This window comes from Lissotriton helveticus, chromosome 7 (assembly GCF_964261635.1).
Source record: "Lissotriton helveticus chromosome 7, aLisHel1.1, whole genome shotgun sequence".
Taxonomy (NCBI): Eukaryota; Metazoa; Chordata; class Amphibia; order Caudata; family Salamandridae; genus Lissotriton; species Lissotriton helveticus.
In genome coordinates this window covers 1670177276-1670200095 of record NC_136068.1, presented here as the reverse complement: position 1 = coordinate 1670200095, position 22820 = coordinate 1670177276, and the positions used below count along the sequence as shown (strand labels likewise).

General features: G+C 42.8%; 1 protein-coding gene across 2 annotated transcripts in view; it reads right to left on the bottom strand.

Annotated features, from left to right (window-relative positions):
- LOC144767608 (uncharacterized) overlaps positions 1–22820 on the bottom strand; it is a 104731-nt gene that overhangs the window by 29703 nt on the left and 52208 nt on the right. For both annotated transcript variants that reach the window (XM_078651011.1, XM_078651012.1), the window contains exons 2-4: positions 16155–16271; positions 15316–15476; positions 5165–5378 (exon numbers count right to left, since the gene is read on the bottom strand). In XM_078651011.1, coding sequence (XP_078507137.1) covers positions 5165–5378; positions 15316–15476; positions 16155–16265 — 486 coding nt within the window. In that variant the 5' untranslated portion in view covers positions 16266–16271. The remainder of the gene's footprint in view (positions 1–5164; positions 5379–15315; positions 15477–16154; positions 16272–22820) is intronic.

Sequence of the window (22820 nt, the reverse complement as noted above, 5' to 3'; positions counted from 1 at the left end):
ACAGATAATGTACAAAATCCCGTGCACACGTTTTCAAGAGTAATGACGGTTGATAAAACCCCAAATTTTTTCTTCACTTTTCGTATTTAGAAAAAAAAAAGAGGTCGACATCCAATGTTTCATTTGAAAATTGATGTATTTCAACTTGATCAGTACAACAAAACATATAAACAGCCGACACGTGTTTCATCACACCATGTCTAGATGTGACTCTTCAGGGCTGTGAAGGACAACAAAAAGGAACAAAACTAAATGCAAAACGGAAAAAAAATGATAAAAGAAGTATAAATGATAATAAACATAAAAACATATGGTGACTGAAGTGAACAGAAATAAGAAACACCACTCTTATTGTGGAAACCCTTAGTGACAAAGGTACAAAGAGTGACAAGTGTGTGTGGAAAGTGACAATCCAAAATTGTGAATCTAAATGAATATATGCAGTCGGTAAAAAGTAATGGATCTTAAGTGTGTATATCTGTACAGTCACAATGAGAGCAAACAACTGCCATGGATGACAGCGTAAATACAACTGGGATAGATAGCGAAACAGTGATTCAGTAAAGATACAATAATACAACATGAGCGAGAGAAAAGTACAAATATATCCTAATAGGTAAATGATAGTAACTCATATACTGTCAATGACCAGCATGATCAGGTCTGGAAAAGTAATGTGAAGGGACACATAGGTTACCGTAAGGGCTAAGATAGTGCAAGGCTAAAGAAATGTGCAGGAGGTTGTGAAGGTGAGTGTTCACTGCGCGGGTCTGGCCAAATGACAAAAGAAATCGTTCGGACATGTAAAGAAAATGCACAGGGGCTTTCAATGCAGGAAAAATTCTTAATATAAATGAGCCTAGTGAGGTTAATCTAAAGCCTAAGTCAAAAGTGGAATTGAGCCCTGAAGAGTCACATCTAGACATGGTGTGATGAAACACGTGTCGGCTGTTTTTATGTTTTGTTGTACTGATCAAGTTGAAATACATTACTTTTCAAATGAAACATTGGATGTCGACCTCTTTCTTTTCTAAATACGAACAGTGAAGAAAAAATGTGGAGTTTTATCAACCGTCATTACTCTTGAAAACGTGTGCACAGGATTTTGTACATTATAGAATGCTTCAGTGTTTGTCATTCCAGGTATTGCTCATTTTTAGGTCGAGCTTTCAAGACCTCTTGTATATACTTTGTAAATTTGTGGAGATGCCCTCCAGGAATAACTACAGTTACCATCGAGCTTCGGGAGTCTGGCTCCTGCTTATGGCAAAGGTGCTCCAGTGTCTCCTCTCTCCAGTTTTAATCTAAGTAATGTATGATTGCAAAGACTGCGGAGCTCCGACTTCTTCTAAAGTCAGCGAAGCAGTGACGTCAAGGCAGTACTTTTTTGCACTCTGTGTGCTAACAAAGATGGGTTAGAATATGTACTGTTTGTACAAAAGTGATGGTGATAAAAGTAATAATAGGTAACAAATATCAGGTTCTGGAAACACGTTTTTAAAGTAAAATGTGGTCAGAATAAACATAAATGCAGTAGCCCCGTTATCCTTGGTAGGTGCACTTTTTCACGAAGAGTGAACAAGAATTTTGAAAAAATGTGACATAAGACTGAGATTTCGAAATGAGAAAGAATATGGCAATAATTCGCGGATAAAAAGACAAAATACCAAAAAACAGAGTACACATATAATTCTATTTAATGTACCTCAGGAAGTATTAGGTTTCAGTTAATAAACACATATATAGAACCGAAACCATTAAAAACTCAGTTAAAAATGTTGTTTATTAGGTACAACACTTTTTCAGGTTTCAAACTTGTACATAAAGAGATGTGTTTTTCTTTAGGGTAAAAGCATCTGGTCCCACTGATATCTGAACTCGGATCAAACTCCTGAGTGCTGCCAATTATTACACCATGAAACCTTACTTCTGGGGAGAAGAATGGTTTGGCTTTTGCAAGACATTTACTATTCATCCACTACTTTCTGCTTCGACTTTTTCATGTATATTTCCCATGCCAATAGTTGGAGACATTACGTGTTTAATTAACTGTCTGAACTGCAGTGCAAGGTGCAGATGTAAGGAGTTCTGAGGGCTGAGAATCATAAAGGGAGAGGAAGGTCTGTCATACAGGAAATAGAATACTAAATGACTGTCTATTCTAAAGGCAACAGTGTTGACTTTTGGATAGTGACGATTTGCTTTTCCAACATTCAGTGATAATCACAGAACAAATACACTCAGTAGCAGCTGCAGTTCAAGCTTCTGTCACACAAGAAAACAAGCAATGGCAAAACCAATAGGTGTCGCATATGCAAAATCTATTGGCGTTGTCATTCTTTTTTACATTTCGCAGAGCAGTGCAGGCTGTGGTGCAACATGGCTTAAAGGTTTTTTGAAAAAAGGGCTATGAAGCAGCCAGTCTTGACTGTGTCATAGCAATTGTTTTCCTTTAAAGACTATTGAAACATTCGCGCTGTTGTGCAACATGAAAACAACCATTTACAATGCAACAAGTCTTGCATTGGCGAGCGTTTGAACAATTGGCATTGTAAATACCAATGCCTTTTATGTATGTATTTTAAAAACCTGCAAGCAGTGCAATAAGACACACTTTGTACTTACAGTCGTTGCTTACGTGAAGCACCGCTGGCAGTAACTGCACCTCTTTTACTGCCAGCCTTGCTTCTTGAAAGAAAGGACTATAAGTAAAAAAAATTGTGTTCATGCCCTACTTGCAGCTTTTCTAAACACATAAATAAAAGGCGATGTCATTTACAATGCCAATAGCTCAAACTCTCGCAAATGCGAGACCTATTGCATTGCAAATGCGTGTTTATAGTGAGGGAATGGTGGCTGTGCTAACATGTTTAACACGGTAAAGTCAAACAAACTGGAGAGCTTTTCTTTTGCGTAGCTGATTTAAGGAATATGGGTGGGCTGCATTTCTGAAAATGCAATAAATTTAACACAGTCGAGCATCCGGAAGCCGTTTTTCATTTGAAGTGATATATATAAGTTTCTTTATCGAAATGTTCTTATATTTATTTGGATGCAAGGATCCTTGAACATCCTAGTTGTGACCCTGCCGTGGCTAAATAATCGCCTTTGACATTTAGCGAATCTAAATTGTTCTGACATATATCCTCTATGAATATCTTACAGTTCTTGCTAGGTTTTGCTGTCGGAGGCACCCATGAATTATTTTCTAGTATAAATAGCGCTCTGTTCACTGCTGTGAGCAGCTACAGCTGCATTTAAAGTCATCCATTGTAGTTTTGTGAGATACATTCCGGCAACAAGGGAATTACATTTTAACTTAAGTGGCATCCCGAGTACCAATTCACATTTCCGTGGTCATGGCCAGTGCGGTTAACCAAAGCTTATACTCTTGTCCCTGCTGCATATGCTGCGTGTGTGTGTCAACACGAGGTCTTGCTAGGCACTTAAAGTTACCGGTAGGGAGACCTAAATATACTGTTGAGAGAGAAAAATGGGTAAAACTAGAGTAGGATGCTGGGAGCCTACTGAGGAAAGAGCAGGCCCAAGAAAATGTGACACGCTCTGGTCCCAAAGTAGCTGCCTTATGTACATTGCACTTAAGTTCAACAGCCTAATAATTTATGAATGCTATATTGTTTGCATTCTTATTAATATAATTAGCAATTACTACCTGGATTTTAAAATTGTAAGATTCTATTTGTAAAATGTGTGTTTTTTTAAACAAGATCAAAGGACTAAATTAGTATAGTTAGGAAGTCATTTAATTGTGTCCATCAGTCATGTGTTGGCTGGCGTTGATTCTGTTATTGTCTTAGTACAAGGATACTCAAAGTAGGGCCATGGGATGCCACTGGGCTGCTGTTCACTTGATGGAACAGTAACATTCAGAAAGTTGTGCATACTTTATTTACACCTCAACTGAAGTACTGGTAAAGAAGAAAAGAAGGTGTCCGATGCGACTTATCTTTAGGCACACCTTTAATTTTAAAGACCTCTTGCACTAAACATGTAAAAATATGATACATTTTCTCCAAGCTTCAAAAAAAGTGTATTTGTTAACATGAATGAGCGTTTTACTTTAGTAGATAAGATTATATCACTGAATTGAGAGGCATTTGTTAGCAGTGATTAGCAACATTCATCTGCCCCCTTTCTGAAAACAATGCCATTAGTGGACTAAGAGGCAAGCCATTTTTAAGGAGCACCTTGTGTGTTGCCTTGGTTGTTATATACTTAAAAGAACATTATAGTTTATTAAATAAAACACAAGGAAATGATTTGTACAGCATGCATGCTGTACTCATAGTTTTAAGGGTCTCTCATATGTGATAATAATGAAATAGGAGGCAAGTTTAAAAAAACAATTGTCTAGGATCACACAATTTCGTCAAGTGGGGAAGACAGGGCAGATAACAGTTTTTTTTTTCTTTACATTTTGCAATTCAGCAACCAGATGAGTATCTCTTTCCCTCTCACGTTCTACATTAAAAGTTAATGCTTTGACTTTAATTCTTGGTGCATGAGAATAGAGCGTTGGTGGCAGACGAAAGTCACATGAAGGCTAAGTTTATTGTCCATACCATGCATCTGCTTCGTGTCCCCTATGCTCACCTTTCATCATCCCGACCCTCGTATTGATGACATCGGTAAGGCCCTCAAGCATGCCACAGACAGTGCTTTGCGCCCCCCCGGGAAATGTTTGCAAGTACCCATGTCTTAGTATGAGCATGGTGGCATTCATTGTGAGAAACTCTAAGTACCATCTACGTGAATACGATCATGTCATAAATATCCTGATATTAAAACTTTGTCTGGCCCTGTAAGCATCTATGTAATATAGGTAGAGACGAATATATCAAAGATACTCCAACATACTAATGGGGACCGAGCAGAAAAAATACTGGTGGGGATCATGCACACATGGGTGAAAACACAACCCACTGTTGTCACTTCAAAATCTGGAAAACTATAGCTTACAGAAATGCACACTTTATACAATTTCAGGCCCGCAAACCACTTTTAGTCTCATGATTGGCTGTAAATGGATGGGTCTAGGTTTTGAGTCTCACTATCAAGGATGCTTTGGCTTCTCCCTCTAGGGTGCTTGTTGTGTCTGGTGGAGACATGAACATTAGTTAGGTACTAAGCGAATAGAACTCACCTCCATGAAGACATCAGTTATGCTTTGAGAACAATCTTTATAGTGCAGGTCAAAGCGCGGGTGTAGGCAGTACAATGCCACGCAGCCATTAGTTTTCAGGACACGATCCGCTTCCTGTAGGAAGTCTTCTATGTTAAACCAATGAGCAGCGACTGAAGCAGTGATCAAGTCCACTGAGCCATCTTCAAATGGCATCTTCTCTGCGAGTGCAACCCTAAAAAGTAGCCAAGACATTGGTTTAGCTATTGAACGAACGAATGAACATTTGTAGGATGCTTCATCTTGCAGAAACCTGACTCTTTAATTTCCAACAAACTTAACATTTCCGTCTCTGCTTTCTTATATACTATGACCTGTGGACACGGGTTATTAGTCTGTTAAAGCTTTTCAAATGCCAGGCTTATGCAAATCCTTAACATAAACACTCCACGATTGTCTAAAGTTGGTGCAAAGACTCATTTATTGTGGCGTGCTTTAAAAAAAATAATGAAAAAAACATATATATCAAAATGTAGACAATCTATTTCAGTACACAAACAGGAACTAACCTTTGAGTTGACCTCGAAACTATGTCTTCCCAAAACTACACATTCTCGATAATGGTCAGCAGAGAATAGTGAAGTGCCACTGTCTGCGATAGTAATCTTAGTACATTGCTAAAATACCATCTATTAGGATTACTTAAATAAACCATTGCTGATCTAGAGAAAATAACCCAGTCTGTGATACATTAGTAAAAACACATCTTATGGAATCATGGAAAGATGAGCTGGTTATGTTTTTATGTTTTTCGTTCATTCACAAAAGTGTATATATGTTACACTGGTGGACTAGCACCTGTGTATAGTGAGGTCTGACTTCCATAGGCAAGAAAATTCTTGGTTCTTTAATAACTCTGGCACCGTTCAACGAATCTGCATGAAACGTTCCAAAAAATGCTCAGGCACTTCGAACCTTCATGGAACATTTTGTGCTAACTATAGGCCAGGCTTCATGGCAAACCACCACTGTGCATGGCCAGAGGCTGTGGACACATGCTGGAGAGGGCACACACAGTGGGTTTTACACAGGGCCTTTCAAATGGTCAGGCCCCGTGGCTATCCACCACAACGCACAACTAATGGAAGGGGGCATCAATGGTATGCTACATGCAAACATGGCTGCTAGTCCAAATTAGAATATGATAAACAAAAAAATAAATTCACTGACAAACCCAAAGGTTAAAGTGACGTTATAGGTAGGTGTTGGAATGAAACATGAACTAATGTTAAACAAGAAAACTCTGAAATACACCAGTTATAGTTAGTCAAAAAAAATAACTGGTGTATTTCAGTGGTTTTTGGGATTCATTTTGGATCCATAGATCCTACAACTAAATTAAGATTATTATTTTTTATTTGCATCAAAATGTGGGCCCTTTAGAGGCCCCTCACTTAGTCTTGGGGGCCATGATGTCCTCACCCAGCCTCCTTATATGCCCTTCCTAACTTTTTTCAGGACTCCGGGACCCAGTCAGTGACTCCTGTACTGATGGGTGCAACACTTTCTATCAGTGCTGGGGACTGCCATTCAGATCTGTTGATGCAAATTGCAAATGGGAGAAAAAACTCCCTTGTTCAATAAGGTTTTTTGTTATACTTTTGGATTTGTGTATATCCGCAGATCAGGAACCATGGATATCCACAAATTACAGTGCAGATATACCTAAAAGTTATGATCAATACAAGTACCTCTTAAAATGCATATTTCTTGAAAACTGTTGTATGCATTTGTACCAATAGCACAAAAATATAGCCCTTGAGCTTAGTTCTAACTGTGTAGCAAGTTTAGTGTAATTCTGTTCATCTGTTTTTTTTCTTGTTAAAGAACAGAGACCCATTTGGAAATTATAATCGGAAATCACAATTTTGAGCCCCATCCCCTTTTTTTTGGCCCCTGCAGTGAACTTGGCATGACGGATGCAAAAGGTTGAGTACGGGAATGGCCAGAGGCCACCACCCCCTGATGCACAAAGCTGTAGGCTATGCACAGCAGGAGAATTGCCGCAGGCTGCCCAAGGTAGGTGGGCATATGCTAACATTTTAATATGATTAAGAAGCTCCAAAAAGTGACGTTGTTATTAGGTGTTGAAATGAGATAAGAACTAATTTTTAAAAACTGGAAAATCACTGAAATTCACCAGTTATAGCTTAGCGAACTAACTATAAAATGTCCCCTTTAACGCACTGCTTAAGGCTTAACAAATCACATCGCTCTTTGCATGTTTAATGACATCAAGGATGATATCACTATTGACATCTTAATTAGGAAACAATAATCTCTGTCTGGCCTGGAACCCTTTGCACATATTTCTTAGAGAGGACATACAAAGAATGTCTGTCTCTGAGGCAGTAAGAACCTATTGGACTTTGGAACTTGGAGCACCTTTAGACCTGGTACCTCTAGGCACATTACCCTGGTTTTTGTCAGCCTTCCTCTGATTATCCTTTTGTGTTTGTAAAATATATCCTTTCAAGTTAGACATGAATAATTATGTTGATGAGGCCCCACCCCCTCCCTCTCTTAGTGCAAAATTTTACAAAATGTTGCAGACTTGTTTCATTGATTAGAGATCAACTTTCAAGCTACATGGAATAACTGGCCTTCTCTTGGATTTCTAAACTTTCTGAAGTGCGATCCTTTAAGAAACTGCACTTGGATGCTTCAAAATCTTGCTGGTTTACTGCAATACTGCTGTTATAATGACATGAGAGTAGGGGATGGCCACAGCCACAGCCTAGTTCCCAGCCTCTTGATTCAAAACGTTTCCAATAAATGATGAATGTTTTATCATTGACAAATACATATATAAAATTAATTATGTTTCTTAGTTTGCACTGCATCCACTGTATGCATATCCTGCCTGCAATGGGTTCTCCATGTCCCTCCTCCTGTGTGCACCCATTTCACATATATACTCCTCCGATCTGCCTCCCCTTAATCTCTTCTAAGAAAATAAACCGCAGTTGCTTCTGCGCTGTACCTGTTTTGCCTGATGATGTAGACATCAGTGATATCTGCTCTTTAAATGCCTTGTGTGTTAGTGGAACATGCACTGTTGCTGACCATACTGTAAATGTTCTGTGTGAATTTGTAGACTTGCCCTTATGCTGGATATATCCAAACTTTTATCTGTGGATAGTAATGCACGTACAGACCTTGTCACTACATAAATGGCATATTAATTGGCTTTTGTCAACATTAGTGGCCATCATTTTACCACCAATTCTATTTTCATAAGATTTACTCTAGAAATATTAGGCCTTAGTCCGTAACAAATTGCAGGTATCCATAAAAAATGTAAATGAGGTGCTTCTCAGGGAAACGGGGACTACACTGCTTGACAAGTACTCCCATCAGTGTCTTGTTTGTTCTCACACAATTTCCCATTTTCTGCCATTTATTTATCGTACTAATAGTGAATAATTACTATTCAGTATTACTGTGATAAAAAATGGAAAACAATTAACTAGAATGAGACATTGACTGCCAGCTGAGGTCTGTAAGTAAAAAATAATTTTTTTAATGAGTTCTGTGTGTGCTTTTGGGTGAGAGTATGTTTATGTGAGAAAGTGTGTGCATGTCTGAGTGAGTGTTTCTTGTGTGCGTAAATATGTGTATATGATTTAATGTTAGTGAGAGTCTGTGACTGGTAGTAAGTGAGTATTTGTCAGTAAGTGAATATGAGTGAGGCTGAATAAGAGTAACAGTGACTACAAGATAAGGAGTGGAAATTACTGAGTGTGAGAGAGTATTAGAGAGTGTGAGTGACAATCAAGGTGAGTGAGAATGAGTAATAGTAACAAAGAGTGGGGAAAAGTAGGTTGGAGTGAATGACAAAGAAGAGAGTGAGAGTAAGAGAGAGTGCAATACAGTGTAAGTGAGTGAGTGAATGTGAGAAGGTGGTTCTGACCATTTAATGTGCCCGGATTTTATTTGGTAATACTTTATTCGATATAAATATCATAAAGTAACATACATACATTTTAATAACAAGTAGAAAGTTTAGAAGGGCAATTAATAACCAGTTCTTAATAAAATGAGATTAAAAACAATAAAAGGATATATATGTTCAGGTTAAAACAGATGTTTTGACATCCCCTCATTCAATAGCAGCAATATAAAAAACAGCGATTCTGCTCCCACAGGCTCTAAACCTTGTTACTATTTAACAACTTGGAGCTGGTAAGCCAGGCGCTTGATAAATATTTAGCGACTCCGCATACAACAACCAGAGATGTTGTGTCAGTTGAAAGAATGCGCAGCGCGACCCTGAAATCTCTAACTCCTAAAACCTTGCATACTGGTTTCAACCATCTTGCTCTCGCCTTCTTGTAAGCCTTACATCCAAACAAAAAATGCGATAGGGATTCAGTCATACATGGACAGCTTGGGCAGGTACCATTTTGAGCCCGCCTTCCTTTCCATCCCTCCACAAATTTGTTCAGTGGAAGTATCCCATACCTCATTTTTAGAAAAAGAGTTCTATCTGTTGTTTTTTGGATGAAGTCTAAAAGAGGTTCAAACCTCCCTAATGGCTTATGTTCTAAAAATTGAGCGGTTAAGGCACCCCATGTTGTGCTCCTAAGTTCCTCAGCCTGGACCCACCCACAATAAATTTTCTTGATAATTTGCTTTGGCGGAGGGGACTGGGTGGTCCAGGATTCGGCCAGTCCCAGCTTTGTGACCATCTGGCTCAATTTGGTTAACCACTGGATCTTATTTGCACCATTTAATGTGATAAGTTCGTCCAGCACCAATGCAGAATTTGTCAGTTCTGGGGTCCTCCTCAGGCGCACTCAGAACAGCAAGGGGCGGAGACGCACTATATCTGATATCGAGCGCTTGCCCATATCGTGGAAGAGAGGCTTCAATGGGGTTGAGACAGGGAGGGTAACTAGGTCCCTTACAAACTTGTTCTCAGCTCTTACCAGATCTGACACATTTTCGCGACCCCATAATTCAGATACGTAAACTGCGGAAGCCAGCGCCTTCCCTTCGTATACTGCTAGCGCTGGAGCTATTGGCCTACTAGCAGACATGCGCTGACTCCTCAAAATAGCACCAGACACTCTGTTTAAATTTATCAGCATCTTAGCAATATGGGAATCCCATTTCATTTTACTTTTAAGTCTAATTCCCAAATAATCAAAATTCTCCACCACTTCCAGGGGTGTTCCATCAAGGGTGATACAAATTTTCTTTGGCTTTTTTGGGGGTGGCAGGACCATGAGTTTAGTTTTAGATGTATTGATGGTAAGACCACGGTTATGACAGAATAAGGTGAAACTATTCAGCAGTTTCTGGAGACCGGTGGGCGTTTTGGACAGCAAAAGCGTGTCATCTGCAAAGAGGAGTGTAGGTGTTTTTTCTCCCGCCAGGACCGGGGCCCGGATTTTATGCTTTTTGATCACTTGGTTTTTAACCTTTACTGAGGGGGACTCTCATATCCTGTGAATCACCCTTGGTAAATGGACAACACGTGTTTACTGCCAGCACACATATTAAGATAAGGGTGCTGTGCCGCAACAAGATAAGGGGCACTTAGCTGGTTACATGTGAACATGTGTGAGGCCATCACATGTATGATTCCTGTTGTGCGCAGTCCAACTGCAAACAAGTGAGTGGGCGCAAATGGGATTCTGCAGGATTTGGTGTTGGCCTGGGCTAGGACTCATAATGCTAGTTTACACTTAAAGGGAAAGTCAGTGTGGTTTACTGTTTTATCTGCAATGACACTTCATTGTACAAATGTGGGAAGGGCTGCCTTAGAGTGAAGTTTTGCTTCCCCTTGACCTACAGACACCAGAGGGATATAAGAAGACACCCCCATACTTGATAGTTCTGGGAGAATGTTGAAGAAAAGAATGATATTTGCAAAAGCAAGCTCCCACACGCTTTATATTTCTTTAATGGTGGCTTTCTAAAGCTCAAAACTGGGGCCTACAGAGATACTACTCTCCACACAACAACTTAAGTTACTATTATTTCATATTTCATTATATTTTTCTTATATATTTATCAAAATTTGAAAATTGACATTAACAACATTTCATTTCTTTCAACAATCATGATTCAGTTTTGCACCTGTGTTCAGTATATAGAAACTAAATTAGAGTAGAAAAAAGAAACAGTCCCCTACACTCACATCTCATTCATATGACCCACAACAATATCACTAGCATACTATACACTACCATACCACGCCCCAGACCAACATTGCATGCACAGATGGTTATAAAACGGGGTGACAACATCCACCCTCAATTACTGAGCTAATGTCTGGGGTGTCACTCTCTCTGGTCGACGGACGTTTCAGTGAACAATATCAATGGTCTCCATATTAATCAGGACCTTTTGTTTTACATTTATTTTTAATTTTGGGGAATCTCTGAGATTCTTAAAAAATACTCCAAATGTAGTAATACGAGCACAAGTGGGTCCTATGAATGTTCTATATCTTCTGTCGGGTCACATGACTCATTGTAGTTGTATTGCGGTCTATCTGAAGATAGTGATTCTATTGGACTCTCTGTGGTACATGTGCTTCGTGTCTCGTGTCCCTTCGTCTTATCAATGTTAACGTAAACTATTTCTGATTCTCCAACATGGAGGAACATCGGAAATAGTTTTCATCAGGGTGTCCGTCAGAAAGTTAACGGAAGAAATTCTGCTATTGGTGAAAGCAAGAAAAAGAAAACGCCTGGAGGTTACATTACCAGGATGTGAAGATCCACTATACTCAAGAAGAATATGCTGCATAGTAACCAAGCAGTAGCTGCATCAATCACTCTCATACTGTGCCAGGGATGGGCTTGTCCAGGTCTACTAAACAAAGAAGGGAGCCTAAACCTCTGGAGCCAACCTAATAGGGGCTGCCTTTGAAGATTTTCCGGGAAGGCCATGGCAGTGGTGTCCATGAGGGGTGGAGCAGAGGCCCACCGAGCTGATGTGGCAAGAAGCTCTTGGGTGAAGCCATGTTTAAATGTCCCAGCAGGCTGTGCAGGAATGTGGGGACAGGGGCAGAGAAGTGATGTAGCACCCCAGGCTAGGCCAGTGGTGCATCTCTGCTGGAACCCAGTACCCCCACTTAAAAGGTCTGGTGCAGCAGGGGAGTACTCTGTCTTGGTTATGCTTTTCTGACTGTACACTTGAGCTAGAGGTAGACACCATGTACAATTGGAAGGAAGATCACCCTGATGGCCCTCTGGACTAAGGATTCTGTTTTAATGGACCCCAAAGCAGCAAAAGCAGTGGGATTCTTCCCAGACCCAGGGAAGCTGGTCCCCTTACATCTCTGGGAACTAGTTGGGGGAAAGACTGGGCTTCTGAACAAGCAGGAGAAAAGCCCAGAGGAAAAATTAGGAGAAAGGCCTCATCCCTGCAATGTTTGTCACCTTTGAGGCCAGGAGGCCCTAAAGTGCTCCAGGTGGCTCTGGCTCGCAACCAGGAGCAAAACAAGAGCAAGATCCTCAAAAATCTGCCCAATCGGACTGAGCTATGGCATTTTCAAGTTTGGGCGACCTTCGTCCCCAAGTGCGATACTTGACTGTGTGGAGATCCACTGCTGGATGCTTTCATCTCGTGAGCTGGGCCAGGGCACAGAAATCGGTGCAAGGAAGAATCCTGTGATGAAATAGAGCCAAGAGAGGGCATGCATGTGTCCCCCCCTGTGATGCTCCAGAGGGTTTCCAATGCAAAGGCCGGTTATATACTTGGAGCCCCCATCACTGGGTCCCTGATGGCCGGCAACATGGGGAAGTGCTGTTGCACTTTCCCTGCACTTTAAAATTGCCAGAAGAAGCCAAGGACCCCATCCCTGGGCCTGACTGAGGAGGATGCTGGGGGAGTGCCGCTGTGCCTCTCACTCTGATGTGGCTTGCCCATGACAGGAGATAGTGGGAAGCTGCCATTAATGCCGTGCCCCACCTGCAGGAGTGGACGAGGCAGAAGAGACCTGCAGACTCCTGCAGCATCACAGAGGAGTGCTACCCATGCAGGAGCTGGCTGGGGCAGCCAGGGGTGGAATCCCTGGACTGTCCCACAACAGCCACATAGTGCGGGTGCCAGGGTGGGACTGGGCACCCCTGGAGTGAAGCAGTGCAGCAAGATGCCATGGAACACATATTAAAGGAATCTGGTCACCCCCACACAGTGGGAGAGTCGCTAATTAAATATTCACAAAGTTTGGGAGAAGCGCCCCAAAATGTCCTGTGGAGTGTTCTCAATCAGTATGTTTTCCCCTTTGTGGCTGCCCCAGGACAGCAGGGTCCCCCCAATGATGTTAAAAACATCTCCAGGAAGCTACAGTTGGGCAACACCTTACCAGAGGAAGCTCAAAGAGGAGTGTAACCATGTACTCACCCTAATTTGGATGGGACTCCAAAAAGGTGAATATCCCAGGCTTGAGCAGTTGTAAGCACTGCCTAGGGTTGACCATGTGCTATACAACTGGGAGTATTTCACCCTCAAAGGGCTCAGTCTATGACTAATTATTATGGCCTGGAGATGGTTAAAAGCAATGTACATGTGGTGCAACACTCTCTAGGGGTGACATGTATGGTTAAAGGAGTTTGTGATCATAATGCGATCACCTCTAGGGGCTAATGTTTACAATTGCATTTTCCATGTTGCAAGCTTATCAAGAGAATACAAACCATAAAGACATGCATATATAGTTTTCCTATAAATGTTTTATTTGAATAATGAGATTGACAGCCACTAATGACCAAAGTATACAAGCTTTATTGCCAGTATTAAGTGCTCTTATTCATGATTACGCATTATCATCTAAAGGTATTTCCATTAGTCTATGTAGATTTGTAAATTCCCGCATAGTATTGTGTAGTGTGTATGCAATAAATGAAGTTATCCTTTTTCAAAATAAAAAGCACAGATTAGACAATCATTTATTGAGTGTTTTTACTGTGTGCCCATGAATGGTGATTACATCCCACACCACCTCCCTTATTTAAGCCTGGGAATGCTCTACTTTGCTACCCTGAGAGAGTCAAGCACTACAATGGGGTGTTTGGTTCCCAATGGAGGACAAATGTAGACCCATTTCTTGTGAGGCAAAATAACTAATGCCATTTTTCTTACAGTGAGAAGTGTGAGTGACTGAGTGAGAATAAGAGTAAATGTCAGTAAGAAAGAGAATGATTGAGTCATAGTAACAATATGTGTGCATCAGTGTAAGTGGGTAAGAGTGTATGACAATGAATGAACGTGAGTGAAAATGATTAAGTGAATGTGTGAGTAAAAAGGAGTATGGGTGAGTGAATATAAGTGAGAGAGAGTGAGGATGTGTTGTTATGCTTGTGAGTCTGATAGTGGTCCCAGCATATCTAAGGCAATTCTTGGCTTATAATGTTGCCCATGGCAAAATAATGATGCCGACACACTGGAAGCAATTATTGGTATAACATGCATCCATGGTAAATACTGGAACTGGCATACTACTGGTAATTCTTGTCATATATTGCACAAGTGGAAAAATGCTAACATACCTGAGGAAATTCTAAACATGAGAAGCACCCATGACAACATAGTGGTACTAGCATATTGGAGATAATGCTTATCATGAGGAAGGGCAACTGTGGCATATGAACACAGGGCCACAAATGAAATAATGGTAGATGCCGCAGGGGAAGCCTCAGTGGTTTTATCTGCTCACTACATAGGTATGCGAAATTAAAAAAACACTACTTCCTACCCAGAGAGTGGGATTTCCAGATATTCCTAAATAACCCATTCTTAGGTAAACAAGCTCACACCCTTGCTGTCTCCCTGACTGCAAAGTCTTAAATAATACCTATCCTTTAAAGGAAGGATTTCGATGTCCGTATTTTTTATTTCAAACATATTTTTCAAGCAACTTAGATTTTGAAAAACCATTCTATGTTGAATGATAGGCTACATGGAAATGGTCTCTGTGCAGTTCTGTTCGGTTTTGGCACTGTCCGAAATAGTTGCACCGGGTACCTACTACTACCAGCCAGTGATGTGGCTCTTGTGTGTTGGAGGGTTATCTGACGTGCAGAGCGGCAGCCAGGGTGAAAGGCACTCTGAACATTCCATGCAACCTGTTCATAAGCATGATGATAACTTACCGGTAGGACACGTTGGGTAAAAAGCATGCACTCTTGGCCTTATGGATTTGAGCCTCATTGATATCGATGCCAACAACATTCTGGAAATGTGCGGCCAAGGCAAGTGTGCTTACTCCAGTGCTGCAGCCGACGTCGACTGCCAGCCCAAAGGGCTTCCCCTTCTAAACAAACGAAGAGCCTGGGTGAGATAGATGGACTCATTTCATGCAGAATGTGTATGTTACAGTTCCATTGCACCTCAGCTAATGCAGATGGGTTCATTTCACGTAGAATGTACATTTTAGTTCTAATGCACTCCAGATAAACACCTCCAGTAAATACAAAAATTCCACCCTCTCAAACATAATGTGCACGTAGAACAAAACACAAGCTGTTGCAGCACTGTTACCTCCCTCCCCGCCCCCCCGCCACCAGAGACACCCTCTTTGTAACTCGTCTTCGGCAATATGGTGGCACACAAGCTGTTGGATTACGTGGTTCATGTAAACATTTAAAAAAGAACCTTCACATTTCATAATAAATGCCAATTGGCTCTATTTGATATCCAGTATTATTCACTATTTGTGTAATAAAAGAATGGAGTAGAATTACCTTGATTATGACCTTTCCTCTCAGTTGAGGTAAGTAAAAAAATGCTTTTTATGTTGTGTGCTTGCTTCGTTGTGAGTGTGTGTTTATGTGAAAGTGTCTCTAGGAGTGAATTGTGTATGTGTAAACATGCCTGTGAGTAAAATTAAAAATCAAAGGGTGTGTGATGTCCCTTCAGCCAGCCCTGGCATTTTGGTGAATTAATGTTCTCACCCGTGCTCATCATCGGATGGTCTAAGCTTCCTGCGTACCTTTTTTTCCAAGTAGGAGAAAATCAGCCTTTGCACCTCATTGGGCTCCCAAAGTATGCACTTTTGGCAGACTGATGGGCACACCTTCCGGTCACAGAATTGAAGAGCCATCTGGAGCTGTAAAGAATTAGCACAAAACTACAGCAATTTGTACAACTTGTAGAATGAGCATCTGGACTGGAAATCTAAATGAGGCTGTAAACACAGAGGCATGTGTGCCCAAACAATCCATAATATTTACACCCAAAGCTTTAGCCCAACATCATTTTCTGCTCGAACGTTTATTGGCCCAATTCACAGAGGTAAACTTAGACCAAAAGTCTAAGGTTAGACCTGAAGTCTGACTTTGCTATTAGTAAAGTTAGTCTTTTGGTCTAAGTTTAGAACAAAAGTCTAACTTCGACCATAAGTCTAACTTTACTAGTAGTAAAGTTAGACTTTGGTCTGAACTTAGACCAAAAGTCTATCTTTATTAGTAGTAAACTTAGACTTTTGGTCCAAGTTTAGACCAAAAGTCTAACTTTACTATGAGTAAAGTCAGACTTTAAGTCTAAATGTAGACTTCAGGTCTAAATTTAGACTTTTGGTCTCAAATTACCATGTGACCAGGACCCTAATCTATGCCCACATAATAATGAACAAATAGGTTATATTGATTGCTGTTTTTAAAAGGCTAATATATAAGGTGGACGGGGTAACTCTTGAAATATTGTGGGGGGGGGGTTTCTGGATGATGGGCCTTCAAGGGGCCTAGTAGTTACATGTGTGCTTATATGAAGATGTACATAACTATTACATTTCCCCTTGGCCAAATTGTGGGATTCTGGCCCGATGACACACATTACCTTCAATGAAGCGAGCAGGGAATCTTCTGTATCTTGGTGGTGGACTCTCTGAGGCACAGTATGTGAGGGAGCCCCAGGGCATGAGGTCTGCAGGGCCTTTTAAAGGTTTGGGAGTGAGGAGTGAGGAATGCATGCCCCCTTTCCAATACAAATGTATTCAGTACCAGTGGGTGGTGTCCCTGAGGCCTATACAAGAACAGGGAGGTGGGGCTGGATTCCCCCTTTCCTTATTTTTAAATTTCAGCCCAAGGGAATTGGGGTCCGTTGGGCCTTGATGGTCTGCATGCCTTCCTCCCATTTGTTTCTGACAGCACCCCTAGTCCGCTGTTTCATTTTTTTTTAAAGTTACAGTCCTGGGACAGTCCCACAAGACACCCATGAGATTTCTGATTTTTTATTTTTTTATTTTTGCCAGGGTGGTCCATCTGAGACCTCTCCACACACGCCTCAGTGGGGCAGGGTATCCTATCCTTCCCCTTTATTTACAAACATGTTTTTACTCATGACCGGGGACCTTGGAGCTGATTCAAAGAACTAATCTGAGACAAAATCCTAAACATACTACTTCTGGTATTCACAGAAGGCAATTACGATTTTTGGTATTCACAAAAATCACTTATGACTTCTAACTTTACGTCCGCAGTCAGGCTGGAATCTCCGCACCTGGACCGTACTCTATGCACCCAGACCGCACTCTCCGGCTAGGGCTGTACTCTCTGGCTTGAGCAGTAACCTCCGGCTCGGGCCGGATAAAGTGTAATCAATGGGCTGGAATGCAATTTTTACAAAAAGGAGCATTAGGATTGTGTGATAAATGGTAGATTAGGTCATAAACATATTGTGTGCAGGGAAAAGGGTATGGCCAGACACTACATCATAACCCAGAAAACTTTGCTACTTTGCTTCATGGTACATGCAGTGCACAATTTGCGCTCCTCTCAGAGTTGACTGCGGTGTCAACACTACAGTCAACACTAAGGGGAGAGCAAATTGTACCATGATACAAAGGCGCAAAGGAGAATATCCTGTGGCAGTCATTAGAGGACTGAGGAACCTGAGCCCCCAAAATTAAAAAAATATCAAGAGCAACACAGTAGGTAAGGTGGGCACACCATGACCCCGCCCCCTCCTCCCCCTAGGGTCCTGTGAGAGTCCCACAAAAGTTTCAGAAATTAGAAAAGCCTAACCACAGTTATGCAGGCCATAGACTATGAGTTGTGAAGGATGGCTGCTGGCAGTAGGTTGGGCACAGAGGCAACCCACCACTGCGCATCACTGAAGGCTGTGCACAGCAGGAGAAATGGGACTCCTTTGAGCGGTTTGTCACCCACAGAGGTTGCACACAGCATCAGGATGGATATAGATAGTGTAGAAGTAAGGTGAATTTGTTTTAAAAAATAAAACTTAGAAATTCAAAACAAAAGTTTAGTATAACTTTCATTCCATTTCTAAACTACTTATGACCTCACACATTACATCAGTGATAACATTTTAAATGACATTAATGATAACATCATTGATGACATAATTGATGACATCATACAATCATTGTAACACTGTGAAATTATCTTATAGGGTTTGTGGACTTGAATTGATTTAACACACTTACCCTGTGGATACATTTTCATTCACTTTAATGGGATAACCCTCTTAAAGACTTCACATGATCTGCAATTATTTATATAAAAATATAGCTATGTATATCTTGTTGCCGTTTATACTTTTCTGAGGACTCATAAGAGAAGGGGGCATGTGACTCCCTCCCGCAAGCCATGGAATGGCTCCAGGGATCCTATCCCTTATCTCCGGCACTGTTGGACTTGGCCCTTTTGGCAGGTTCACCCTTAAACTTTTTGCCTTTTCTGTGACCTGATATTGTTAGTTTTTGGCCTCTGCTCACTTTAGCACTGTGGCCCAGTGTAAAGTGTGTGCACGCTCTGAGTGCGTGTGGTGAGTGGCTTGCCCTCCTATAGGAATGCATGGGGGATATGTGTGTCCATGGTAATTCCTGGTATTTAAGGAGTGCAGGGGCGAGTTTCGTATGTATGAACTTGTGAGAAGAAATGCTGCGCAATGGTGTACGCAGATTTATGTTGACTGGTGGAGAAATGCCACTTTTAGAAGTTGGCATTTCTGTATGTTATGTGTCTGCCTTTTGTGAATTGCATGTCTGGCTTGTGAGTAACAGGGGATGGATAGTGTGGGTGACTCCAGAGACAGGGTGAGTCAGCCCAGTGATGACTAGAGAGATCTGCATGTAGATGGGAGGGAGAAGTTGCACTTGGGACCGGAATAGGGCTGTGCCTTCCCTCTACAATGCTGGCTCTACCCCCTGTGGTTTTTCTGATCACTGAGACCCCATCTGACATAGGAGAGAGGAGCTGGGCAAAACAAAGTGCTCCAAATCCCCCCCAAACCAGTTCTGACTGGTGTCCCCAAGCCCTGTGTTGTGACACAAAAGAAAAGGGTGTATAAATATAGAGGCTGTGACCCCATGATGTTGTGCTGTTCTTGACTTGAGGGGGGACTGCTGCTGGTGCTGGGCCCCAGGAGGAACCGCCACTGGGGACTGCCTCCCTGCTGGAGGGCCCTGTGTGCTGGACTGCCTGGGCCCAGCTTTTGACCCCCTGGACCTTGGACTATTTATTTATTTAGCAACTTGTATAGCGCAGACTAAAACCCGAAGGTGTCAAGGCGTCTGGACAGCACTATATATTTTGTATTTCTGAGTGCTGTTGACTTTTATTTAAATGAGCGCTGGTGGCTAGCAAGGATGAAGCTGCATCGTGTGGGATCCCCCCACACTTCCCTTTATTTTTCAGGAGCACACCCCACGTTTTTGACGCATCTGGTGCTCGTTTTTAACCAGCGGGTGCCCACCCCACAGTTGTACCTTTTCTTAGGCGGGAGCCCACCCCTCCTTCTTGCTGTTCTACGTTGCGGGAGCCTACACCGAATTTTCCCCAAGAAGACAATCTACGCCAGCTGGCTTGAGCGGCGGCGAAACCGGAAGACAGGCATTCTGAAGGCCGGATTGTGGGCGGGCCGACCAGCGGCAGGAAGCAGAGAGGTGCGGCTGTTGTCAGCGGGGTTCCCGGATGAATGAGGAGAGCCCTATGTGTGACCTCCAGCAGGAGAGAGTGGGTCCAGCCAGAGCCCACTCCGCCTTCATGATCCTGCTTGCGAGCCTGATAGTGAAGTCCTCGGTCCCAGGAAGGGGTCCGAGTGAAGTCTGGAGAGCCTCCGCAGACTAGCCCGGTGAGTGGGGCACAGTTGGGAGTCCGGTGAAGGGTGGTGTGTGAAGGCACCTTGCCGGTGCCTTCCCCCCTGCAGTCGCAACGTGGCCAGGGCTCCCGTGGCCCGAGGAGAGCACCGGGTTCCAGCCTGAGAGTGCCCATTGACCGAGCAGCCCCACAGGAGAGCGGGCGGCTCCAACTTTGGGGGTATTTGTTTCTAAGAGTCCACCGAGTGGGTCTCCCCCAGGCACAGTGGTGCCCGCGCTTATTTCTTTCGGGGGCTGAATCTAAGCCCCACATTGGTGCTCTGGCGAAGGGAGCTAAGAAGGCACAGTAGTGCCAGTACCTGTTTATTTCTCGAGCTATACCGCCGAGGCAGAGAGCAGCAACTTCTTTGGCAGTTTTGGGTTCATTTCTGAGTCCCAGAGCGGGACTCCAATGTGCACCTTGTTGGTGCTGGCTTCTCTCTCAACAGCCCCGTCACCAGTGGGCAGCTGCAATGTTTTGCACCAGTGTTATAGGAGTCCCCATGGGGCTCTTTCAGCACGTGTAGTGCCAGTGCTTGTTTGGTGGTTTTTCCAGCTGCCCTGTGAGAGCACAGGCAGCTGCAACCATGGGGGCAGTTTGATTCAGAGTCCCAGAGATGGGCTCGGCAATTAGTGGCCAGCTGCTATGTTTAAGCAAGTTCATTGCACACGTTTACTTCGCTGCATGTGCAGCCAGCACTGACTCTGCAAGACATAGGGCATTTGAGCCCCTGTGGGAGCAAAGTTGCCTAGGGCCAGCTTCAGTGTATTGAGCCCCCGATTGGGGCACATTGTGTTCATGCTAATTATTGCCTAGGGTGATTCATGTGGTCTATGCTAATGTGATTCATGCCTGACATGATTTAGGCATCCTATATTTTATGTTAAAGGAGCTAGTTCTCAGTTCAGTATTTCGACAGTAGTTACTGGTTGTGCTCTACATTTTCTATTCGTGCTAATTTTACAATTGGTGATTTGTGATGGTTTTGACAGTGGCCCCATTGGCCCTGTCGTATGTAAATAGTCCCCTGTAAATACTGCCAAGTTGGCACAGTGTGCATTGTGTGATTATGATCTCAATGTGTTTTTGACAATACAAAGGCTATTTATGATATAACCTTGTGTGGAGTTGCTTTTGTGGTACGCCTAGTGTTTTGCTGCTGCGTGGGTGTTGCGCAAACGCTTTACACATTGCCACCCGGATACGCCTGACTGCTTGTGCCAAGCTACCAAGGGGGTTAGCAGGAATTATCTTTGGCGTGTAACTCCCTTGCCCTGACTAGAGTAGTAGTCTCTGCTTGGCTTGGGCACATGCCCTAGCCAACTAGAGATCCCATTTCTAACATTGGTTGTCAGCGGTGAGGATAGGACTTGCATTTGCGCAGTACCACAGTGACAACTGGTTGCACTATAAACTCTGCATTTAGATAATCACGTGTTTGGGGATTATTTTTTCTGAGTTCTATTTTGTTATTTCTGAATTGTGTACCCCTGTTGCAGCTCTTGCACCTAGGTCTCCTGTGTTGCACCTGTCTCTGAGCGTCCTGCCAAAATGGAGTCTGCTTTTAATTTTTATGGTCTGTTTAGATACTGTACTGTACTGTAGTTGGTGGAGTTCTGTGAAGAGAGAGACAGCAGTGAGTGGGTTAGACACCCAGTCAAAACTTTGGGAAAACCTGATCCAATGACAAAAGGATGAATGGGAACGTGAGCGCGATGAGGAGAAGAGGGCCCTGCTGCACGCCAAGAGGGTGGTGGGTCTGAGGAGGAGGGAAAAAATGACAGGACAGGGACGGCAGTAGATAGCGAGGACCCCATAGATAGGGGGTCCCCTACTGGGTCCAGTGCCAGGGGCAGCGCCCCATCCCTGTCCCACAGAGAGTCCAATCCCCAGGACATCATTGTTTTTGTTAGGGTGCAGGCAGGGAAGAGTTCTGAGCTCCCATCCTGTCAAAGCAGAAAGGCTCCCTCAGGGTGGGAGCACAACTATTTTACCCTGCTCATTCTCTGGTAGGTAGGGAAACAGAATTGCCCTCCCCCCCAGCAGGAAGTGTTAAAAAAATCTGCTCCCTTCTGGTTGTAGCAAAGTTGGTTCACTCTGTAACCGGGACAAAATAATGTTGATGATTGTCCAGGGTGGGCACCACGCCACCCCAGAGATAAAAGAAAATTTTAACAAAAGTGACTAGCTCCTCCATGGCCCACGAATTGGAGCCACATTTAAGGAACCAGCGGGGCTAGGAGGGCCCTGGGTTAAGCTCACAGCTCTCAATATTAACAATGCCGTGGGGTGGTTCAGGTGGGCACTAGGGCACCCCAGGGATGAAAAAAGGAATAAAGTATTCCCAGCCTCTGTGCAGCCCCACAAAATGTGGTCACTTGCAGAGAGCTGGGGGCCATGGGGACCCTGGGGCACCCCACACAGCCCAGAACAAAAATGGACACTGTGACCAGAACACCCACAATAAATAAATAAATGAGAAGCATAAAAAATGAGCCACCAGAGCTGCTTGTTTATTATTCACTGTTCCTGGCAAGAATTGCCCCATAATGCACTGC